The sequence below is a fragment of the Urocitellus parryii genome, chromosome 4 (assembly GCF_045843805.1).
Source record: "Urocitellus parryii isolate mUroPar1 chromosome 4, mUroPar1.hap1, whole genome shotgun sequence".
Lineage (NCBI taxonomy): Eukaryota > Metazoa > Chordata > Mammalia > Rodentia > Sciuridae > Urocitellus > Urocitellus parryii.
In genome coordinates, this window is record NC_135534.1 from 112,540,457 (window position 1) to 112,565,793 (window position 25,337).

Genomic DNA, 25,337 nt, shown 5'->3' on the forward strand with positions numbered 1-25,337 from the left:
CCTAATGGCTAATGACACTGAACATCTTTTCATGTGCTTATTTGCCATCTGTATATCCTCTTCAGTGAAATATCTGATCATGTCTTTTGCCTGTGTTCTAATTGGGTTATGTGTTATTTTACTGTATAGTATTGAGAGTTCTTTGTATATTCTACGTACAAGTGCTTTGTAAAATAGGTGGTTTGCAAATATTCTCTTGCAGGCTATGCAGTCTTTTCATCCTCTTTACAGAGTCATGTGAAGAGCAAACATTTTTAATTTTGACCAGGTCTAATTCATAATTTTCCATTTCTGAATCATGCTCTGGAATCAAGTCTAAGACCTCTTTGCCTAACCCTAGATACTAAACTTTTGCTTCTGTTTTTGGCTTTTATTCCCCATCAAAGTGTTATGGTTGGAGTCTTACATTTAAATCTTTGTTCTACACTGAGTTAATTTTTGTCTAAGATGAGAGGTTTAGAAAATTGATCAAACTATATTATATTGTGTGCATGTGCAAAAAGTAGCAGCAAATCCAATTATTATGTATAACTATAATGCACCAATAAAAATACATAATTTTTTTCAAAGATGTGAGGTTTAAATCAAAGTTCTGAATTTTTTCATTGTTTTTTGTTTTTGTTTTGCTTATGGATATCCAATTATTCCAGCAACATTTAAACAACCCCTGATTGAAAAGCAATTTGGCATTATTCATCATGAGCCATGTCTATAGCTTTTCTCCTGTCATTTCTGGGAACTTATCCTAAGGAAATAATGCAGAAACAGGGAGGTAAATCTACAGGCTTTGAAAATATTCTCTGTAACACTTTTTATAAAATTGAAAAATTGGAAGTAATCTAAATGCCCAACAATAGGGGATAAGCTGAGTATGGCACACATGGAATAATATACAATAATTAAAAATACATTTACATATTAACTGCTACCCATTCAACAACTATATATTCCATATCTACACATGTTGGTACTGAAGATAACACAGTGAGCAAATTAGACACCCCTCCTCTCTCCTCAAATTCACAATCTAGAAGAAAAAAATACAAAAAACAATTCTGTATAGAAAAATACATTAGCCAAACTAAGGGGAAAAAAATCACATGTATCAGGTTATTGCAAATCGGATAAAATATAAGCTTGTGGAAAAAACAAAAAGCACCTTCTTTTAGGTTCATTGGATCAGTTTTTTTTCTTTTTCAACCCTCTGTTTTCCTTACCTTCCATACTATTTTTCTTCTATTTAATAATAAATAGCAAAGTTTCGATTGCAAAGTAGCTTCTTGCTTGGTAAGGTCAGGAATCCCCATATGAAGGGGCAACGGGCACATATACAACCATCTAAAGGGCACAGAGAACAGACAGTTAGGTATCTGGTGCCCAGCTAAGCCATGCTGGATTATTCAGTCAGTCAGCAAGTACCCATGGAGTGTCCACAAGGTAACCCATGATACATGAAGCACTCAGAATATGAGTTTAAGAACAGACAGTCCCTGACCTCTTGGGTCACTTACAACAAACTCTAATCTCAACCTTCCTTATGCTTGTTCGGTAGTTCACACTTCGCAGAGTGCCATCGTGTACATTCCCTCAGATGATCGCCTCAGTGAACCTGTAAAGTTGTTAGGGAGGGTATAATTATCCCCATTTGTTAGACACTAAGATGCAGAGAGCTTAAGCAACTTGCCCAAGGTCACACAGATAATAAATGGCAGGCCTGGAGCTTGAACCTGGCCCTTCATCTCTAAGGCCAGTGCTGTTCTCAGGAACAGCTGTGATAACAGTGGGCTCAGAGCAGGAGAATAATCAGCAGAGAGCCATAATGAGAATTTAAATCTTGTGGATGAGAAAGCATTGCCTGTGGCAGGGATGGCTCCTCTCCCCTGCTGGGGCTGGGGCTGAGGCTGGGGATCCTGGCAGTGAGGGGCCTGTGTGTGATGCGGATGCCTGGTCTTACCTCTCCTCCCTTTCCCCAGATGGTGAAGGCAATCCAGGTCCTGAGGATCCACCTGCTGGAGTTGGAGAAAGTCAATGAACTCTGCAAGGACTTTTGCAACCGTTATATCACCTGCCTCAAAACCAAGATGCACAGTGATAACCTGCTCAGGAATGACCTCGGGGGACCCTACTCCCCCAACCAGCCCTCCATAAACCTTCACTCACAGGTAACACACAGGCTGGGTCCTATTTCCTAAGCCAGGTTTGTAGGAAGGTCCAAAAGTCCCCAGGCAACCTCAGAAAAGAAATTCAACTCACTGAATCCTTTCACCAACAGGCCTTCCTCTGATCCCCATCTTCTGTATCTCCTAGAAAATGACAAGGTCTGAGAGAGATAATGTCCAGAGTAATTCCTGGCTTCCCTGCCCCAGATTTCCAAAGGAAAGGAAAATGGGAGCTTCCCTGGAGGATGAACTGCAGATGGGCTCAGATCTCTTGGCCCACAGGCTCCTCCAAAGAGCTCAAGTGAGAACTTTCTGTGCTCCTAGGAAAGAGGCTTCAGGGAATGTGGGCCTTCTCCAAGTCCTGCCCATCTAATGAATGATGACAGTTCCACAGGACAGCTTCTCCAGTAATTCACCCTATCCTGGTACCTCTCTCCCATTAAGGTTTAGGACCCTGTAAATGTCACCTCAACCTACCCTATTCCAAGACTCTCCTGCCACCTACATCCTAGGAACATGGAGATGAGGAAATGGTGTCTGTGTGCTATGGGAAAGAGTGGGCCCTTCTCTGCAGGGCACAATGTTTTCCTCAAACCTTCAAACTAAGAAGGCTGCCTGGTTATACCTTTATACCTCACTTGCTGGCCTTTATATAAGCCATAGACTCATCACTATGTTCCCCTTTCACTGAGTTCCTAAGTCCAGAAGACACACAGGGAGCCCCTTCTGCACTCAGAGGCTTACATTGCCCTCCTCGTTTGACAATCAGGTGTGGGGATGAGGGTCAACTTTCTAAGAATGAATGGCGTGAGGTGCTGGGAAGGATGCCGAGGAAAGGTTGTGCCATTTATATCCCTCGGCCTATAAGGAATGGTTGGTAGGGGAAGAGGGAGGGATGGGCTGATCTGAAGAAGGCAGCCCCCTGTACATAGTGACAACAAGCACTGATGACACTTGGTATCACTTCAGACCCACCCCAGTGGGATCTCTGTGGGACACAATAGTGAGTACTGCACAGGACACAGGGAAAGAAGTTTATTTCCTCTTCCTCTTGCTTGAAATCACCAAATCACTTTATTACAGATCTAAAAACAGCAGCCCCGGCTTCTGCTTGCTAATATTCTCTTGAAATAGACTCATTCCTTCAGAGTCTTATTGTACTTTCCCTTATGATCAAAATTAGCAAGAAACTTGCATAAAAGAGGACAATAATTGCTCAACGAGCATCTCGTTTGTAATTTATTAGTTTCTATTATTGTGGGTTACCATGGTGATGCTGCGCAGCCCCGGTGACGGGAGAGATGTAAGATAGGAGCTGAGGAGGCTGTGAGGCCTCACCAAATGGAGATGCACATTTTTATCAGTAATTTTCATGAAAATAATAAGTGAGGAGTTAATGAGATGGAAAGCCATCCTGTGGCTATTGTGAATTTTTTTTAAGTGTTGATCTAATTAGAATGCATCGGTCAGGAAAAGTAATGAGGATTTAGTGCCTCACAGAGATGTGAGGATCATATCAGAAAATTAGCACAAGTCTTTGGAAATAATCAGGTCCTTGGAGAGGCACCGGATTTCCCCTCCTGGGCCTTCTGACTCTACCTTGAGCTCTGGAGTTGGGGGTGTACCAAGGTAGTGGAGGAAGGAAGGGGGGCAGAGGGCTTAGCAGCCACAGTGGCCCCCTCAGGGTTAGGGGGTCTGAGGCTGACAAGCAAGGCTGTGGGAGGAGTGGGGTTTTTGGAGAAGGGGACAGTGAACTGTGAGATGCTTCCCGCAAAAATCAGCCTTCCCTGGAATGCCGGTATTCAATGCCTCTAAGCTTTGAGGAAAGAGGGAAGAATTTGATTCCTATCCCTGAGAGCATCAGATCCCTGCCTGAGGGTGAGGCTGGCCCTGGGGTAAGCCTGCAGAAAGGCCTCTGATCTGCAGGGAAAGAGGAACTCAGACAATTGGGCAAAAAAAAAGACACTTAGTAAGGCATTTCTACTTGGTATTTCTCAAACTGTCTTTTCATTTTCTCTTGATTGCCACTGCCTCCTTCACTCAGGCTTCAGTGGGTAAATAAGGTAATAGTACATCTGCTGCTGTCCTGACCCACCCTCCTGTCTTACCTGGCCATCCTTCAGCCCCGCTTCTCACCCACACACTTATTAAGTTCCCGCTGCTGGATCGTCGTCCTAAAGCCACTCTGAGTTTTCACATCTGCCTAACTGACATCCAAGACCCTCCTAAATCCAGCCTCAGCCTTCTTCCCTGAACAAACTTCTTTTCCATGCCAGTTTGTTCAGGGAACACTTCCCTCTGACACACCTCTCTCTGCAGAGTGAAACCAGACTCTACCCAAGGGCAGTGGCAAGGCTAAACCTTTGGAGGTCTCGCTGATCCCCCATCTAGAATGGACTTTTCCTTCTCTCAACTGGCTGCTGAACTCATTGAGCCCTGATGAGTCACATCACATGTGACTTTAGATGATGGACATTTATGTCAGTTTCATTTTCCTTTTCTAGACAACAGGGGTTTTTTGTTTGTTTGTTTGTTTTTAGTTGAGACCAGTATTTTATATGTTTAAAATCACCAAATCACTTTATTGCAGATCTAAAGACAGTGGCCCAGGCTTCCACTTGCTAATATTCTCTTAAAAATGGGCTCATTCCTTCGGAGTCTTATTGTACTTTCCCTTAGGATCCCAACCGTGCACAAGGTGTGCATGATCCATCACCAGCAAGTATTTGTTGAGAGAGGTAATGAAGTGGGGGGTGTGGGGGGAGGAATCCAAAGTAGGGGGAAAAAATCGGAAGAAAGAGAAAGGGGAGTTAAGACAAATATAGAGGCCAATATTCAGGAGGGAGGGAGGGCCAGGCTGAAGTATTGGACAAGAAGAGAAAGAGAAAGGAATCCAAACAGACGGAGGAAAAGGGAGATGACTCTAAGGAAGAAAGCGACAGAAAGAGGAGCAGGCAGCAATTGTGAGAGGATGACCGAATTGGGCTCAGTGCACTATGTAGGCACGTGGGGGAAGAGAAAGTGAGTAGTCCTATGCTGTCCATCCACATCCCTGCTCCCTGGTCACTGAGGTAGGGCGGGGGCTTGCATGGGTTCTCCAAAGAAGGAGATCTTCTGCTGTCAAAGGACTGGTCCAGAGACTTTCCATGTGGTAGACTGGTCTCAGGAGCCCACACGGAAAGGAGGGAGGCAATGAGCGTGTGTGGTGTGCGCATGCGTCTGCCGCACATTCGTCATGCTCCGACCTTAATCCCCCCAGCCTGAAATAGCTGCTCTAAGCGCCAGCCCAGCCTGAGGAGGGGTGTCTACCCTCTGGAACATGATCCTTGGGATCAACATCCCGGCTGCCTGCCAGCTTTGTTGCAAACTGCTGGCTCATAGTTTTCCCTGTGTGCTAATCACCCAGCCTTGTGTGGCAAAGTGGGAGACATTTTTGTCTTCCAATTGGTTGCCCCACTCCCAGATGCCATGTTGTATCTTCCCGCGAGCTCTGTGGGGTTTGGAGTGTTCCCTGCTTGCCTTCCACTTCTATATGTGGGTTTTCTCTGTGGGGGTGGAATGGAGGTGGGAAGCAGTAAAACTGAAACAGTTTCAAAGGATTTAAGCTAGCTTTCAACACAGCTAGTTCTTTCCACCTCCCTAGGAAGCCATCCCATTCTGCCTGCACCCACCAATTTCCAGGCTTCTTGCAGGGGTAGCCCCCTCAGTACCCAGAACACTCATTTTAGACTGCTACTCTGGGTTCTCCTGTCCTTCCTAGAGGGCACAAACTAAACTATTTCACTAGAGAGAGTCTAACTCCTGCCTTGCTCGATCAAGTACTAATTTGGCCTGAAATTCATCCCTCTTTCTCCATAGAGATTTAGACTCAGCTCTATTACAGGCGAGTCAGACTGAGCCACAGTTCATTCAGTTACCAAGCATCAGGGATACTTACTGTATGCACAATGCTAGGTCCTGTGAGAACACGTGAATAGTCCAGGAGGAGCTCCCAGTATCAGGGAGAGGGAGCTGTGACATACCTGGAAGTCTAAATAAATGACATCAGCCACAGAAAGCCCAGAGTAAGGAAAAAGAGGAGGAAAGAAGCAACTGAAGAGGTGGCGAGAGGGGCTGCAGGAAGGCCCTCCAGATTGAGCAGACCACATGTGAGATAGGAGTTGCCCTGATAGGTCTCCCAAGTGAGAGCCCAGGTCTGACCTCTGGTCCACACATCTTCATGGCCAGGTTTGTTTCTGCCCATACAAACCTCAGTATGGACTAGAAAGGCCAACAGCCGCATTTTGCCCACTGTGATGGGAGAAGCTGCAGATTCACTGGCCTTGGGAGGGCTTCCTGGGGAAGGAGGTCTTTTAGGTGGGCTTGGGAGAGGTAATAGCCCTATTAGTATGTCTAAAGCTGAGTGTTTCCAGTGCTGCAAGAAGTCCGGGAGAAGGTGAGGAACACAGCCTTTCAGAATCCCCAGAGAGTAGATAGTGGAAGGTGAAGCTGTCACTGTTCATCTATGCATCCTGCATCCATTCAAGTACTTGCAGAACCTCCAGGGATGTAAAGATGGACATGGCACAGCCCCTGACCTCAATGTAGAATCAGGAGTATCTTGCAGCCAAAATATATCTTGCAGCTATATTTTGGGGCTGATCATGGTGGTCAGCTGCTAAGATTTTAAAGTGAAGAATATAGACAATGGATCAGGGCTAGAGACACATTGGGGGACAAGTTAACTGAATAGCCACATCTTGTATAGCTCAAAGAAGAACTATATCAGAGCTTTTTTCTTTTTTTAATTATTTATTTATTTAATTATTTATTTTAGTGCTGGAGACTGAACCCAGGCCTTGAACATTCTAGGCAAGGGTTCCACCACTGAGCCATACACCCAGGCTCTCAGAGAAGAAAGGGAAGACCATCAACATTGATTGAGCCTCCCCCCATCCTGTGCAGTCTCAAACTTATCAACATAATAGGTGCTTTACATATAATATGTTATTTGATCTTCACAAAGGGCTTCAAGGTACACATATTTTCTCCATTTTACACCCCCAAAAAGAAACTGAGAGGAAGTAGATACTGGCTCAAGTTCATGGACCTAATAAATGGCAGTCTAGGGTTGGTCACTCCAGTTTTTTTTTTTGTTTTACTGGATGCTTTTCCACTGAGCCCCCTACCACTAAGTTACATTCCCAGACTTTTTAAGTTTTTATTCTGAGATAGGACCTAACTAATTTGCTCAGACTGGTCTTGAACTTGGCAATCCTCTTGCTTCATCCTCCTGTGTAATTGGGATTACAGTTATGTGCCATGAGGGTGGATTACTCCAAAACCTACATTCTTCTTGCCATATGGTGATACTTTTTCTGACACAATGACAACAGGGGTCCTGTGTCCCAAGTGGGGAGGGATGACCCTGCCTGGCTACAGCATAGGAATTCAGGAAATAGAGATGAAGAAACCAGTTGCTAGGGAATAAGAAATAGCAGATAGATTGGAAGTGGGGTTTTGAATGCTGGGTTTTGCAATCCAGATACAACTGATTTTTCAGCTCTGTGACTCCTTAAGAGAATAGGAAGTAGGCTAATCAGCACATCCCTCCCTGGGAAAGTGGGGTTTGTCTATTGACCTATAGCAGTCTTACATTTTCAGAGTTGGTATGGGGTAGTGGGGTTGTGGGTCTAGAGGTTCTGCCCATGGACGAGCATCTTAAGGACTTGACCTATGAGTTTCAAGACCAGGTAGGGGAAGGGAAGGAAAGGTGACCTACCTTGAAAGGATGGAAAGGGCACAGCCCAAACCCAAGTGACAAGAAGTTGACTTCGAACTACCTAGTTCTCTGTTCACAGGCGTTAAAGCTGTTCCTTTAGCTGGTTCCTAGCCCCCAGCCCTCCAGTCAGGGGGCCTGGAGACCAAGAGGCGGTCCTTCCCGCCAGGCCAGTGAAACCTGAGAGTTTCTCTTCTTCCGAGAAGGAATGTTCCTTAAGAGCAGCAGCTGCTGCTTGTCCCCACAGGCTGAGCTGCCTTTCTCTTGAGAGTAAAGCCCCCAACAGGAGTGGGACCAGGACAGGATTAGGTGGCTTGTTTATATGAGCTTGGCTTCCCTGAGTTTGCAAACCTAGCTTTTCTTGGTCTAAGACAGGACTCCAGCTCTGCTAGAACAGAGAACTCTGCCAGAAAGGGTGTCTGGGGACAGGAACAACCTCCCCACTCATCTAAGTTGTGTGTGTGTGCACTGACACGTCTACCCTTCCAGGCAGGCCACATCCCAGTGAGGTCATGTACTTATAAAGCATCCACCATGCACTTAACATTGTGTTGGGCAGTTTCGGGGGTGTCAAAGAAAGATCCTTCTTTCCCTCAAAAAATCTTGTGACTAAGCTAAGGCAAGAGGACACCTACATAAAAAAGAGAACCATTCTGGTGTGTGTTCGGTGTGTAGGGCAGAGAGGGAGCCCTGAAGAGCCAAGAGGATGGCCTGTATTAATGCCCTAGGTAGGGACAGATCCTCCAGCAGAAGTGGGGCACTCTGAACCCACCCCCGCCCTTCCCCCAACCCAGGCAAGTTAGCCCCAAAGCCTTCCTCCTGTGGGTTGAGGTGGTGGATCAGCAGAGACCCCTAGTGGCCAGGGTGGGGATGGCAGGTGCTGGCCCCAAGCCCTACTCCTCTGTGCCGCCCCACTAGGGAATGACATTGGTTTTGCCACAATCCTCAGCTGCAAGGACCTTTGCAAGGCCATTCAGTTCATTCCCCTGTTTCACGAGCATCCTGGTAAGATAAAATTCCAACTATTGCAAATAGCTCCAAGGGAAACTTTTTTTTTTCATTCTTTCATTTTTCATCCCATCTTGGTTTCTTCCAGAAATTGCTTCTTTGAGTGGAAATTCAAAGTCTCCCTGGGTAGTTTAGCTTAACCTTTCCCTGTTAACAGTGAAGAATGGTGCCTCACAGAGGGACAACTCTTCCTGGTAAATGACATCAGACCAATGTCTGAGTCCACAGCCTCTGTCAGTTCATGTGTGCCCCGAAGCCCTCTAACTTCTAAAAGTCATCCTCGAGCCCTTCCTGTTTCTTAATCATAATTTCTGAATAATAATTTCTATGTTACAAAAATGAGATTTGAAATAAAACTCATACAGGCCCAGGACCAGGGTGTTGAGGTAGGCCAGTGGGTCACACTCCAGAAGCAGGCATGCTCCACTCTTCTAAACCCATGGCCCTTTCTTACAATTTGTTTCTGTGTCTCCAGCAAACAGCACAGGGGGAATAAGAGTGTGTGACATCCGGGGAGCCTGTGGAGCACAAATTGTGGGTTTACATCTGGTAGCCAGGCTTTAGGCAGAGGGACACCATACCAAGTTCCTGATGGGACGAGGCGAGGAGTTCTTGGGCAGGATAACCAGATCTCACTCCTTGGGTCCTGGACAATTCAAGCAGGGACTTGAGACTCTAGATGCTGGAAAATGTCACTAAAACTTACCAGATGTGCTTCTCACCTCTTTATGGGTGCTAAGAAGCCTAGAAGGAAGTGGCTGTATTTGGATCCAGGCAGAGCAACATGCACCTGGATTTGGAGTCTGATAAGCCTCCAGGGGAAGCTGCCGAGCACTGTTTGCTTAGCCAACAGATTCTTTCCCAGCGGCTGCTACCAGGTAGCTCCTTTATTCAGAAAAGACTTGTAGACTCTTCCTGAAGATTTGGAACTGCCCTATTGCCATTCTGTGGAGCTAGGGACAAAGGCTCGTCTTGAAATTGCAGCAGAGTGTGTCTTGGAAGTAGTTTGAGACAGGGGATACACTTAGAATTATGGGGCTTGGCATGGGAGCTGAAGAGCATCTTAGGCAAGGAGGCATGGCTGAAGGGGACATGTGGCAAGATTTGTGCCACTCTGACTGGCTGTGCAAACTCGGCTGAACTACTTCTGTTGCTAAAATCCTGAGTGGCTCTAGGATTTCTAGGACAGGTTTTTAGTCCCTGCTATCCTACTCCCTATTTGAATAACCTCAGCCAAAGGAAGTAGAAAATAAATTATGGGATAGCTAAGTGTGCCAGGCACTGTGCTTGCACTACAACTTGTCCAACTGACCCCAGAGCTTGTTTCCTTTCTCTATGAACATCCATCCCACACTCAGAGCCAAAGAACCTACATTTGAGGCTCAGCTATGTGCCTCTGGGAAGTCACTTCCATTCTCTGAACCTCATTTCCTCTTCAGAAAAGTGGAATAATCTCTCCCTCTGAACCCATAAGGTGATGGAAAGATTAACATGAAATAGTGTTGCCAAAGAATGCTGATATAAAGTGTACATAGTAAGTAGGTAATATTCAGACCCTTATGATTTTGGGGGCCGACCAAGGGTGGTTTTTAAAACTATAGCTGGCTGAGCATCTGATTACTGGCCCTGTGAATCCTTGTCTTTATAAACACCCCATGCCACAGCTCAGGAGGTTTGGGAAACAGTTCCATCTTGCAGAGGTATGGGAAGAATACTATTTGCCTAGACTTCTGATATGTGAGGATTTCTTTCCTCTTTCTCACTCCAGCTAAGATATGGCCAGTCCTGACCCTAACTTTGGTCTCTATCCCTGAAGTTTTCCATTCCATTCCTTTGCTGATACAATTTGGCTCTCTCTCAGAACCTCCCAACCAAAGATCCAGAGAAGGGGAAGAAGTGGAAGGAGAGAGAAGGATCTCATCCAATGCATAAATTGTCTTCAGTTACCTAAACCGGGTGAGCTGGCATGGAACTTGTCCAAGCCACAGGGTAGAGAACCAACCAGAGTTTGAATAAGCAGATGAATTATCCAGGTGCTATCTCACCCTTCTGTCTTTGGCTGGAAGACTGTATGTTGGTTAAATCCCAAGGGACACATCTTGTATTTATGTTACTGACTTTGCCTGAAATTTCCTAACCTTTCTGGATACGTTTTTGGGGTGAAGAAAGTCTAAGACAACCCTTTATGCTTAAAATTCTCAAATGTGTCTACCCAAAGAGGAGCGCCATAGTATGGATGATTTCAGAGTATTGAGCAGTCAGTTCCATTGGCTTTAGGGTGAGTGGCATGGAGGATCCCATTCCTCACTTCAATTCACTTTGCAAGTTTGCTTCAGTTTCAAATAACATCAGGACTGGTTTACAGTCCGTGAGAATGGTTGGTTGGGGTTTTGGAATGATGGAGCTCAAACTTGGAGGAACCTCATGACTAAAACCTCAGACCCCAAGGGCTCCTGAATGGCAGCACTGGGCCAACCCATTTTATAAAGGAGGAGGTGAAGCCCACAGAAAGAAGCATCATGCCTAGATTCCCAAACTCAGTGCCTTTTCTCTGGCCTACATGCTGCTTTGGACTTCTTTAGGATTATTCTTATCTGTTCCCCTTGCCCTCATTGACTAGGGTTCAAGGAGGCCCCTTGTATACCACAATCCAGCACAAGGCAGGTGTTTAGTATCTGTGGCTAAAGGAGAGCTGTGCTGTAGTCCTGTTGCTGTTGACCCACGGTATGACCTTTTGCAAGTTCCTGAAGCCTCTAAATCTCAGTTTCTTATTTGTACTTCAGGGAGTTGGATATGTGGTATCTGTAAGGGGCTCTTACAGTTTCTTAGGTGTCTACATGTCTGGCCCAATTTTAGACTCCAACTGCATGAACAACCAGGCCAAGAGTTTTGACTCAAATAATGAACCTCATTGGTTAGGAAGCTCTGCAGAGTCCCAGCAAGGAGAAGCTAAGGAAAGAGCTGCCCTCTCCCTTTCCTAAGGTCACTGTGGGAGAGGTGAGCCAATAATAGAAGCAAGGCTCCCTCTTGCTTCATTCACCAGGAGGAGTGAGTAGTGGGACCCAAAGGTCTATGAGGCAGGTGGGAGGTAGGAGGACTCCACTCCAGTTCTCCTGGTACTGTGTATTTATAGGTGCTAGTTCTCCAGTCCTCAGGCCAGGGATAGTCCAGCAGGGCAAGAAAAAAAAGGTTAGTTGGGAGCAGATGCCAAAGGGGATTTCATCAGCATAATCCAGTGAGATATAGAAACCAGCACCTACTTCCATATCCTAGGGAGTTCTGCCAATTCTCAGTGCCAGGATCTGGGAGGAAACTCGCTGTACTGTGCCTTGTGACACTTTCCCTTTGTCTGACACTACAGGTTGGCAATCATTGGCTCAAGGTTTCTTCCAAACACAGGTGTCTTCTCATTTCAAATTCTAGACTTTCCCTGGAGACTAAGGACCCAGGTTTCTTCCAGTCTTGAAACAAAAGCTAGGAAGCTGGAGTCATCTCCCCAACCACCTCCTTTAGTCTATTTTCTTGACTGCTTTGCTGTTTCTAAATCTTTGCAGTTCATGCCTATGATTGTAGCATTTGAGCTTTGAAATGTCAGCCTGTGTGGCCATTGGACCTGTTAACTGGTTCAAGCCCTGTTTTTCAGATAAAGAATTGTGACTGGGAGGAGCAAGAGACCCAGGAGGGTCTCTCTCAAGCCTCCTTCTTCTCTCTCTCATTCCCTACCTTTCTTGCTTTCTCCAAATCTAGAGACACTGACTTCTCACACATCTGGGTCCCTTTTTTCAAACTCTCTGAGGCCCAGAATCTTGTGTAGGCTCCCCAGAAAAGGAGGCCCATTTCTCCTGAGGCCTACAGCCAAGCCTCACTTGTTGTCAGGTTCCTTAACATCAAGTTCAAGGTTCTTTCTCAAGTGTTAAATGATGAGAGGAAAAGGGGACCAGAAAAAATTGTCTTCTTAGCTGCCTTGACTACTGCAAAAACAAACCACGGACTGTCTACTGGTTAACAGTGAAGGGCAAAGGGAATTCTGTGTTGGGAGCCTGAGGAAAAGAAAAGAAAGAATTCATGATATGCTGAAGGCAATGAAGTTGAGGCTTATATAAGACAAGTTATGCTGAGGTTGTTTTTTTATTTTTTATTACTATTTTTTATTTTTTCCACATTTTATTGGTGCATTATAATTACATATAATGGTGGGATTTGTTGTTGCATATTCATTTGTGCACCTGATATAGCAATATAATTTGGCCACTATCATTCCCCAGTATCTTATTATTTTTTAAACAAGCATTTTAGAACAATGTGCTGGGGTTAAGGTTACAAAGGTAAAAGTTGGAGGGCAGCAGGTAGGTGTAGCTCAGTACTAGAGTGCTTGCCTGGCATAGGCAAGGCCCTGGGTTCCATCTCCAGCACCTTAAAAATGTAAATAAAATAAAATACTGGAGGGTGCTTTGTGCCTATTATGAAGTCTAATAGATATGTGCTAAAGATTGTGAAGAAGAGAGGCACTGGGTGAGAGAAGGGCGAGGGAACACTTCTGGTACTGTTGAATTTGAGGAATGAGTAGATGCTGAGGATGGAACTCAGTCCTCAGCCATGGGGAGTTTTAAAACCCCAAAGTCCAGGACACACCCCTTACCCATTAAATAATAATCTCTGGGGCTGGATCCCACACATCATCACTGGAATTTCCAAAATGTAATCTAGGTGAGACCTACTGGTTTAGGGGACAATTTGTGCCTCAGGTTGTCAGAGGAACAGAATAGTTAAATGGATGACCATTGTTGCCTTTTGGGTTTGGGTTTTATCTGTTTTTTAAATACTGAGGCTTCTTACTCTTTCTGTAAAGCCAAGGGAATTGCTTTCTGGATTCAGGGCTGGGGAGGAGCAGAAAGGAGGGCAGAGGGAAGGCAAGATGGGGACAGAGAAGAGGGAGATCTGGGACCTGAACCATCTAAGCTGTCTGGGACATTGTCACAAATCACGCCTTCCTTTCTACCAGGACCTCCTGCAGAATTCCCCCAATTCCATGTCTGGCGTCTCCAATAACCCCCAGGGGATTGTGGTCCCAGCCTCAGCGCTCCAGCAGGGCAACATTGCCATGACAACCGTCAACTCACAAGTCGTGTCAGGTCAGTGCAGGGAATACGGAGCTGGGGATCATGGGGAGCACCAGGGGAGAAGGGCGGCCCCTAAGGAATCCCAGGATCAGGGCATGTCCTGTGCTAAGGGGAGGGCTTCCAGCTGTTTCTTGACTACAGTGTTCTGCAAATGGTTGGCACTAAGACCTGATTGGGATGGGTTGGAACAAATTTGGGTCAAATTCTCATGCTTCCCTTCCTCCAAGACTTAGTAAGGCTATTTTCTCTTCCCCCAAACACTTCCCACCAGAGGCTCTGCTCTAACTCTGGACACCATTCCCCCAGCCCACATACTCCTCCCCTACAAGTGGAAGAAACATGCCTCACTGCCCCAGGGCTGCTGAGCAGAGGGTCTTCACATTCAGTGCCAAGCAAATTGGGATCGCTGCTTGCCTTCTCTCCTCCCACCCTATGGCAGGGGACCCAAAAGCTGGTTGTCTCCTCAGGTGGAGCCTTATACCAACCGGTTACCATGGTAACCTCCCAGGGTCAGGTGGTCACTCAAGCAATCCCCCAGGGAGCCATCCAGATCCAGAACACACAGGTGAGTGTGTGTAAATGTGTGTATATGTGCATGGGTGAGAGGAGGGCACTTCTGAATGCATACTAGCTGTGAGGCACTTTACACAAGTAAATTCATTTAATCCTCACTATTCCTCAAAAGGTATCATTATCCCTACTTTACAGATAAGAAGCTGGGTCTGGTAAAGGTTTTTATCAGCTCCTGGGATTTTGCTGCTTCCCTAGTTATCAAAGGATCCTGCACTTCCTATTCCTAGTCTCCAGATCAAGCCTCTCTGTAGCTTGGTGGTGTAGAGTATAGATCTATAGAAAGATCTAAGTCAGAGGCACAAGATCTGACATTAACTCTGTGATCTTGAATAGGTCTCCTAACCTCTCTGAGCCTCAGAGTTCTTATCAATAAAGGGGGGATTAATAACCAACTGCACACAGCCCAACCTCCTACAGGGTTGTTGGAGGATTAACCGTGGCGATGGATAGGAAAGTGCTTTGCTAACTCTAAATTATCTCAGAAATGCTAATAACTATTAAATGGTTTATAGCAAATTGATATCTTCCATACTCTCTGCATGGTCTTGTTTCTTCTCTCTTTTCTCACTTCCCTCTCTCCTTCCTCCCCTCCAGCTTTTCTTTCTCCTTCTCTTCTCCCCTCACCCCAAGCCTCATCTTCTTTCTCTGAGGGGCTGATGTGGGAGGAGAAGGAAAGGTGACCTTCCCAGGGTCCTGGGAATGAATTGGGAAAGGGAGTTGGCTGGGAGAGCCCACCATCTCTAAGGCAACAGGTCTCCAGCTGACTTTTTCTCCACATGCCCTGAAGGTTAACCTTGACCTCACCTCCCTCCTGGACAATGAGGATAAGAAGTCTAAGAACAAACGAGGAGTCTTGCCCAAACATGCCACCAATATAATGCGTTCTTGGCTCTTCCAACATCTCATGGTGAGTGTGTGTGAATGTGTATGGCGGGGGTGGGGGGGTCACATTGAGGATGCCAGACCGATGTCATCTCCAGACCTGCAGGGTATGGCCTCAGAGAGGGTGATAGGAGTATCAGTTGGAGGCCAGCCCAGGAGAGGCTCCCTCTCCTCCCCCTCCTTTGGTGGGGGGGAGCTAAAGCTGGGAGGCTTTCTAGTACTTGCTGCTGTTATTGCCTCAAAAATATATGACAATAAAGGAGCTAATAGGAATGAACACTTTGGAAAGAGTTCAGTACTGGGCATGTGTACAACATTGTTTTGTGGACAGAGTAAAGTTCAAGAGGAGGTATTGTGATTACTGGAAGAAGAGGTTAATTCTCTCTCAGGGTCCAAAGTTTATTCTTCTGGGGGAAGCAATGTATGTATCCATTTCCCTCTGGGTTAGAGCCACTGGACAAGGTACAGCTTAGGGGAGCTTGGTTAGAACACTAGCTCTGGAGGACAGATCAGGCTGGAATCCTGGCTTTTTCACATAACCAGCTCAGCTCTGTGACACAGAGCCACTGCTGTCATAGGCCTCAGTTCCCACCTTCTTAAAATGATGCAATTCCTTGGGTTTAAATGCAGTGTTTACAGAACGCCTACTATGTGCACATAACATGATGGTAGTTACGTGTTTGCATGTGGTGTTAGCTATAAAAGACAAGCCTTTGGTTGAATGTTAGGAATGACTTCAAAGTTATAATCCCCTACAGCACTAATTTCAAGGGCTATAGCAATTAAGACCAAGGACTGTGTGGGTCTGACATCTGTGTGTCGTGGGGTAGGAAGCAGATTCTGTGACCACAGGCAGGCGTCCAGCAGTCTGGTGTGGCAACAGGACACATGCATATACAAGACAAATGCAGAGGGGCTATGGATATATGGACCAAGAACTGTGGGAAGAACCAGGAATGAAGAGAGATCTTCCTTTAGAGAGAAGGAGAGAAATCAAATGGACCATGGGAATTAATTAATCAGTCAATCCACATCCCTTTATCTGAAATGGGAGAGCCTCCAGAAGCCACAGAAACTAAGCCTCAGCAATGGCTCTCAGATGTTGGGAGCAGAAGACTGAATATGGTCTTAAGGATTCTGTCTTAGAGATGCTGGTCTTTTGTGTGCGCAGAGAATGGGAAGAATCACTGTTTGGCAGTAGATGTGGGACCAGAGTTTGGCATCTCCCCCAAGCTATCCACCCAACTCTCAGGACTTGGTGCATCTCCAGTGTGTTGCTGAACAACCTCATTTTAAAATCTCTATGTAGTTTGGAAATCTGGAGTTTTGAGTTAGAAAAATAATTTGGACAGAAGAGGCTAGAAGACTAAGAGTTAAGGCAAGGAGAGGAAGCTGGAGAAACATCCCAGAGCTTAAGCAATGAAGCAAGGGAACCAGGGACGTCCAGTCTTGATCTCCAGGGGTGATGCTCTGGTTTCCTGTCTGTTCTGGTTTCCCAAATTTTCAGAAAACCAAGGATCCCAGTTGATGGCCCCAGAAGCCCAGGGTCTTGTTAGAGCTTGCATCCCACACATGGGAAAGAGGGCTTCCCTAGAGAAAGATCTGTCATCTCTGCATGGACCTGTCTGTCACAACCAAAAACAGGGCAGCACAGGCTACCCTATCCCTCAATGAATCAGAACCAGGCTCCATGTATTGTGGTGTGTTGACAGGGAACAATAGGATGGAAAGCTCATGGGCTTTCAAGGCAACCAAACCTGGGTTCAAATCTAGATTTTACCTTTTATTCTCTAATCTGGCCACTCTCACCTCTTGTAAAGATCATAATGAGGGCTCAGCGGTGGAGCACTCACCTTACATGTGCAAGGCCCTGGGTTCGATCCTTAGCACCACATAAAAATAAATAAATAAAACAAAGAAATATTGTGTCCAACTTTAAATTAAAAAAAAATCACAATGAGGTCATGAAATAGTTACAAAGACCCTGGAACACCGAGGTGCTTAATAAATCTCATTCCCTTTCCTCCTTCACCCCTGGTCCCCATGCATTTTTTAATTTACATAAAGACCTTTTAATTAATTAATTAATTAATTATTGTTAGAAAGGGATCCCTATGTTTAGAAGTATCCAAACACTTCAGGCAAACTTGAGCCCATGAGATCCAATTCAGTTTCAACTCAGAAGTAAATGTTGCAATACGGAAAATATTCTACTCACTTAGGTTTGGGTCAAAATGTAATGCTTCCATTCTATCCCAAGATCTGTAGGCATGCTATTTTAACAGAAGAACAAAGATGTATGTGTTTAGAGAACCAATCACAATCAAATCTTCACCCAGCAAGTTCTGTATAAACATTAAGTTGGCTATAAAGCATTCATCCAGCTGTTTCTTTTCAAATTTGCTCAGGCCACACACACAAGAAAAGACATAAACTAAAAATAACACAATAACCAGAGGCTGACATCTGAAATCCTCTTCCATTAAAGCATCCAGGTCAATGCAACAAGTACTTACATTAAGAGCTGAAATGTTGGGAAATGGTTCAATTGGTAGGGATGGATATTAGCATACGTCTCCCAACTGCCCAATGATGCTACATAGAATTCATTTCTATGAAATATCTGCTTTCTAACATCCTTCAGAGAATCCCTGACAGGAGTGCCCTTATACCATACTATTTGGCATAAACCCAGAAATCAGGAACTACCCTTTGCATTTTTAAAAATGGTTGTAAACACATCTGCAAACCACCTCATCTACCCTCCACTCCCTATCTGCAGCTCAACTTTTTAGCCTGAGATTGGTGGGTCACCCAGCTCAGTCCCTTCTGGCTGTGCCCACCTCTCACCTGGGTTCATGTCCTGCTCTTTCCTTGTGAGCATCCTCTATAGTTCAGGGTCTGTTCTTTCTGCTCTATGGTCATTTCCAACTGGATTTGGGAAGAAAGAAGAAGAGAGAGGAAGAGAAGAGGCAGGAGAATTAGCTGAGCACCAAACAGAAGAGAATAAAGGACCTATGTTGGCTTTATAAAGACACTTAGGACAGTAGAGAAGACTTGCCAAAAAGGATACATATGAGCCTTCCGCCTGCCTTCACTCACCCACTCTGCTATTCTCTGTAGCCTGGAAGTGCTTGCAGCTGCAGATGCTAGTAAGAAAGCACTTAGCATTGGCAAAGTCCTCCCACAGCTAATGCCTTCAAGACAGTGGCCTCAGGAGATGAGAAGGGATGGGCTGCTAGGCCTCTAAAGTCAGAACCCAGAACTTCTGAACTGAAAAATTCTGGTCACTCTAGAGTAATAAGTATGCACAGCTGGCCTCTACAGATCACAACTCCCCCTGCAGCCCACAGCTGTCCACTGCAGACCAGAGCTGTCCCCTGCAGATCATGGCTGTACTCTGCAGACCACAGATGAGCCACACAACCTGGGCATCATCAGAGCAGCCTGGTCATCTGTGTACATGTGCATACATACACTCCCTGCCAGACCCTAGCTTCAGGACAGAAGCTGAAAGGCTCCTGGTAACCAGGCTCAGGGGAGGGAGACAGGCTTTGAAGCCAAGCAGATTGGGGTATGAATTGAATTTCTTGCAGTAGCTACATGAGCACTCTGATTTTATTTCTTTGAAAAGAATAAGGTATTTATTTCCCCTGGTTGTGAACATTAAATAAGAGAACATCCTTAAAGAGCCAGGTCTTCCATATGGTCAATTTAAGAAATTGTTCACTTTGAACTTTCCAGAACAGCCAACCAAGAGCAAGTTTTTAAGGGTAAAGCTCAACATTTGTGAAAATTAATTAAAGGTGGATGGCTAATGTGTCATTTTGATCTGTAACACCTTCTGAGTTTCCCATCATCTGATCCTAAGAGTATACTGACGAGCGCAGTGGCTTTCCCATGCTATGTGTGTGCATCAAATCTATATTCGTTATGGATCTGACTCTGTGTTAAATTTCTCAAGAATAGGGACCATGCGTTTCTCTTGTCTGTGGGCCCTATGGCATTGGTTCCCAATGTATGTACCTTCCTAGGACTTTGCTTGGCATTGCTGCCAAAAAGGAGTTCCTTGGTGAAATGTTTGAGCAAATCTGGGTTCTACAAAGGTTAGCCTATTTCTTTTTTCTCAGTGTAGTAGGTGGCATTGGGAGTTCACAAGAGGGTTAAGGCTTGAGTCTTCTTCTAAATGTATTTGATGGCTCCAAATCATTCTCCTTGTCATTGCTGCTCTGAGAAACAACCCTGAGACAGAACAACTCTTGGGAGAGAGAACCTCGGGGTAACAGCATAGTGGGCATGCAGTAGCTACTCAGTTTGGGGAAAGAAGAGTGGAGAAGGCATAAAGTAAAAACACACCTCAGTGTTCCACAGCTGTTCTGTATCCGGTGCAGCTGGGACAACTAGTTTGTTGATTAGATAATTGAAAAAGATGGTTAAAAAAAAAAAAAAAGGAGCAACCATTCAAAAATTTGTTTTATGTTAATTTAAAAGATGTGTATATTTTTGAAGTCGTCATCATAAGGTATTACCAAATAAGAAAAAAAATTGCCTTTAAGAATTACTTAGTTTTTGTTTATGTGTAAGAGTTGATGGTTTTTGAAGTCGTCATCATAAGGTATTACCAAATAAGAAAAAATTGCCTTTAAAAGATGTGTATAAATTCATTTGCTAATTTTTGATGTAGGACCAAGGTCTTTTTCTGATTAATGTTTATTATTTTTCTTGAATAAACCTTTTCCATAATAAAATTTCTTTAAATTCCATGTTTATTTAAAGAGAAATAAGAACATTGACATTTGGGAGCTAATCTGGCTACAAGATCTTTCTGGATTTTTATTGTACATTCCAATGCCCTATATCTGACTCACCTGATCCTAACTATTCAGCTTTTCCTTTCCTTTCCTTCTTTTTTTTTTTAACCTAGGTCCTTGAGCATGCTAGACAAGTGCTCTCCACCACCAAGCCTACTATTACTATTATTACCCGCTCCATATTTAGCATTTTTAAGCAAATTTGAGTTTCAAGATTTTCCAAAGCATTTTTAGTTATCTTAGAAACAGAACTCTTTCTTTTTGCACTCATATTTTATTGGTTTACAGGGCAGGTCATTAAATTATATTGTTATAACATTTTTAACTGTCATATGCCAATCTGGATACTAACACTGAGGAGTTTCTGATAAACAGATAATTTGGCTGATGGATATTCTACAAAGCAGCCCTTTCAACTCAAGTTTCAGGATCTGATGACTGGTGATTGTTATGGTTTATAGAAGAAATGGAGAGCATTATGTCATTTATTACCTTGGCCAAATAGATACTAATTTTGAGCACTCTATAGTAAATTTTGGTTTTTCTGCTATCTTCTTTTCTGCAGGCAGAAGTTAGGGGTTTTTTGTTTTGTTTTGTTTTGTTTTGTTGTTGTGTTTGTTGGTTGGTGGGTGGGTTCCTTTTGTCCTGTGTCCGAGGCTTCATGTCATTTCCGCTGTTCTGTGGCATTAGCAGTTACAGACATGAGTTCAGATGATAGACAGCTCCTGAGATGGAGGTTACCTCTGGAGCCTTTTTTGCTGTCAGGCTGCAGTGAGATTGGGATAGTTTCATCCATTTGCTGCTGACTGCTGAGTCCCTAAAGAATCCAGTGACATTTTCTTGCTCTTGCATTTTGGCTGAAAGAAGCTAAACTCCTGCTGGAAGCAATCATTTCATAGCACACCCAGGTCAGGTGGAAGTCCTGGCGGAGGGTCCTCCCTCCCTGTGGAGGAGGGAGAAGTGCTGAATGGAGGAAGAGGTGCTATGCCTCCTCCCCAGCTTTGGCTCCCACCTGCTCCACTCCAGATCCCAGCATCATCCTGCTTGCCAGGTGATTCTGCTCATCTTCATCCCCAGACACGGCAGTTCTCTGCATGCTGCTGCCATAGTACATGAGCAGTTCGCAGGCCAGGAAGTCCTGGAGAAGAAACCAAGCTCCAGCACAGCAGTCACTCCTGCACCGACCACGGCAGCGTGCCAGTCTGTGGTCAGCGCTGTACTACATTGTCCCTTTCAACCCACACAAGTACCCTAGGAGGTGGGTACAACTGTCCTCATTTTACCAGTGATAAAACTGGGACCCAAAGAAGGCAACACGTTTCACAATGTCACACAGATAACAAGATTGCATAGGATTTGAACCCAGAGCCTGTGACCTGGGGCTCTAACCTCCTACCCACTTGGCTTTACTGTCTCCACATAGAACCCAAGAAACCACAGACATTCAGAGCTTTCATGCTAGGTAAATCAGAGGGGAACCCTTACTTTTGTCTGAAGCACAGAGCCCTATCGTGGAATAGGTCTCGGATTTTTGTATGGCCGGGCCAGTTTTCAGAAATCACAGTGAAACTGTTTCTAACACACCCCATCATCACATTCCTCAGCCAGGGCCCAGCTGTGCTCCACTCACTGCCATTGTCCCCCCTCCTCCTGCCCCACATCCATGTCTACCCAGCCAGCAGAACTGAGGGCCTTGCTCCAGGCCCTCGTATGAACTCAACTGTGGGCAGAATGCTGAGTACATAAAAGGCACCGGGTGGCCTTCTCTTATGACTTTTTGAATTGAAACATAATTCACATGCCATAAAATTCACCCTTTTAAACTGTACAATTCAGTGAGTTTTAGTATATTTACAGCATTGTGCAATCATCACCACTATCTAATTCTAGAATATTTTCATCACTCCAAGAAGAAATCCCGTACCTATTAGCCATCACCCCTCAGCCCCTGGCAACCTGGGATCTGCTACCCATCTCTAGGCATCTGCCTATTCCAGACCTTCCAAATGAGTGGAATCATATAATGTAATCTTTTGTATCTGGCTTCTTTTACTTAGCATGTTCCCAAGGTTCATCTAACCCTCACTCCCCACGCTGGGGCTAGACCTCGGCAATCTATGTTGTAGCATGTATCAGTATTTCATTCTGTTTTGTAGCTCAGTAATATTCCACTGTGTGGCTATGCCACATTTTGTTTATTTCTTCACCACTTGATGGACATTTGGGTAGTTTTTACCTTTTGGCTTATAAGTAATGCTGCTATAAATATTCATGTACTCCATGTGATTTCTGAGTTCCGCCCTATCCTACAGATTCTTCACCAGATTCCCAGCTATCTTCCCCACAACCCTAGCACCTCACATGCTGGACTCACTCTGACCAGGGGAAACAGAGTGGCTGCATTCCCAGGTACAGCTTGTGCCCTGAACAGGGCTTCCGGCCAAGGAGGGCACGTGGAGGTGAAATCCATCCAGTTGCCGCTGCTGCAAACATTCTTTGCATGCCTCACCACTTCCCTGTGCAGGACACCGTGTTAAGTCTTGAAGGAATTATATAGCTAGGTCCCCATGACAGGATCTACCAGCCCACCTGGCTTAGAAATAGTGTGTTTCCTACAAATAGTAAGAATGTGGTATATGGAAAGGACGCAGCACCTGGTGGCAGGACCACCAGGTGAGTTTCACCACCCCCTCTAGGCCTCTGGAGAAACGGAATGAGTTACTTATCCTTACTAAGCCTTGGTTTCCTGTGCTGTCAAATGGATCACAATACCCAATTTATAGAGTTGTTGTGAGGATGAAATGAGATGATGGATGTGAAGGAACCTTGACCTGAAACAGGCATAGCCACTGATAACAGATGCCTCTAATCTCACCCCAGCAGTCTTTTTTTTTTTTTTTTTTTTGGTACCAGGGATGCAACCCACTGAGACATATCCCCAGCCCTTTTTATTTTTTTTTTTTTATTTTTATTTTTTTTATTTTTGGAGACCGAATCTCACTAAGTTTCTTAGGGCCTCACTAAGTTGCTGAGGCTGGCTTTGAACTTGTGATTCTCCTGCCTCAGCCTCCCAAGTTGTGGGATACAGGCGTGCACCACAGTGCCCTGCCCAGGAGTCTTCATAATATGCCCAATCCTGGAAAATGCTGAGCAAAATCTTGAAACTATTAGGAAATCTGTAGAGAGTAGTAAAAACCCCTTACAAAAAGCAAGAAAATGGCGTAGGAAGATTGATCCCATTCTTGTTCCAGAATATCTTGTCTGCTACTTTTCCCTTTAACATGTTCACACTGAATGAAATTCCATTGATCAGATGCCCATTTTAAGTTAATCCCTGTAAAAAGCAGATGCCTGTGTAGAGGCCGTTCATTCACAGTTTAGAATGAATTAGTTCAAATCTTGCTTTTCTACTCCCACTCAGCTAAGATCAGTTTCATGTGAAGAACAGCAGTGCTTGTAGGAGAACACTTTTTAACGGCATTTTGAGGAGGAAAGCCTGAATGGGGTGCCAGTGAAGAATCTTCTAGCAGTTGCTCTAAACTTCTCTAGGCCCCTGCCTCTTTTGAGACTCTGAGGAAAGCCTTATTTGCATCATCATGGACACAGTTTCAGGGGTTTTGACCTTGAAATCCTGGAGGCCTGTGGAGCCTGTGGCTTGTGAGAAGAGGCACTGGTAAGTCAACAGGGTACAAAAAGGAGACACAGACAGTCTGCACCCACCAACCTCAGAGCTGCCCAGGTCTAGCACTGTCCTCCAGAAAGCAGAGGGAGGTCTCTTGCTTGTCCCTCTGAACCTTGCAGTTCCTCCCTCACTTGAACACAGACCTTTAACCAAACTGGCCTTGGGACTAGCCAGGAAAACTGTTATTAAAATAATTTATTTCTGGGGCTGGGGTCATGGCTCTGTGGTAGAGCGCTTGCCTGGCGTGTGTGAGGCACTGGGTTCAATTCTCAGCACCAAATATAAATAAATAAAGTCCTTTGACAAGTTAAAAAATATTTTGAAAAAATTTAGTTTTATAGGAAAATGTGATCTGAGTTCTAAATAACATATCTGTTTACTAACTCCTAAGTTTCAGGTATGGGACATGATTTAGCACTCAGGGGGCTGGTAATTTAATTAGGGGAATAATTATACACATAAACAGGGGATTGTAGCTCAGTGGAAGAGCTCTTGCTTAGCATGCATGAGGCCCTGGGTTCCATACCCAATACTGCAAAAATAAATAAATAAATAAATAGAGGCATGCTTAGCATCCTAGTCCTTCTCAGGAGCCTGAAGCAATGATTGCTTGAGCCCAGGAGTTCAAGGCCAACCTGAACAACACTGTGAAACCTTGTCTCAAAAAAAAAAAAAAGTGTATACATATAAGCCAAGAAAGGTCAACTATGGTGGAATCAAGTGCTATTTTACAAATGCCAAAAACACTCATGGAGGTTGAGAATGGAGGAGTCAGGATAGGCCAGAGACATTTGGCCACCTATGCTTGTCAAACATGTCCCTAATAGTGTAACCAGAACAAAGTATTGGGTTGCAAAAGGTCCTTTTAATGGTCCTGTCTAGAGAAAAAGGGCCAAGATGGTGAAATATCTGTTCAGGTAACCAACAAGAAGCATGTCATCTGAGGAATGGTTGAGGGGATGGGGTGTGGTTGGCCTGTGGAAAATAAAACTAAAAGAAGCCTGTTCACCTGAGGAATGGCACAGGATAACAAGGGCTTTTGAGGCACTCACACTGAAATGAATCTTGACTCCATTTTTGTGTGTGTGTGGGGGGGGCAGGGTACAGGGATTGAACTCAGGGACACTTGACCACTGAGACACAACCCCAGCCCTATTTTGTATTTTATTTAGAGACAGGGTCTCACTGAGTTGCTTTGCACCTCGCTGTTGCTGAGGCTGGCTTTGAACTCAAAATCCTCCTGTCTCAGCCTCCTGAGCTGCTGGGATTACAGGCATGTACTGTTGGGGATGCAAATCAAGTCAAGATGGCGCCTGGCACTTTGCCAGGAGGAATGGTTTGTGA

The 25,337-nt window shown here is 44.8% G+C and overlaps 1 protein-coding gene across 6 annotated transcripts in view; it reads left to right on the forward strand.

Annotated features, from left to right (window-relative positions):
* Window positions 1-25,337, forward strand: part of Pknox2 (PBX/knotted 1 homeobox 2) — a 268,938-nt gene that overhangs the window by 230,808 nt on the left and 12,793 nt on the right. For all 6 annotated transcript variants that reach the window (XM_026404555.2, XM_077796969.1, XM_026404558.2 and 3 more), the window contains 4 exons: window positions 1,974-2,162; window positions 13,928-14,057; window positions 14,513-14,610; window positions 15,406-15,525. In XM_026404555.2, coding sequence (XP_026260340.1) covers window positions 1,974-2,162; window positions 13,928-14,057; window positions 14,513-14,610; window positions 15,406-15,525 — 537 coding nt within the window. The remainder of the gene's footprint in view (window positions 1-1,973; window positions 2,163-13,927; window positions 14,058-14,512; window positions 14,611-15,405; window positions 15,526-25,337) is intronic.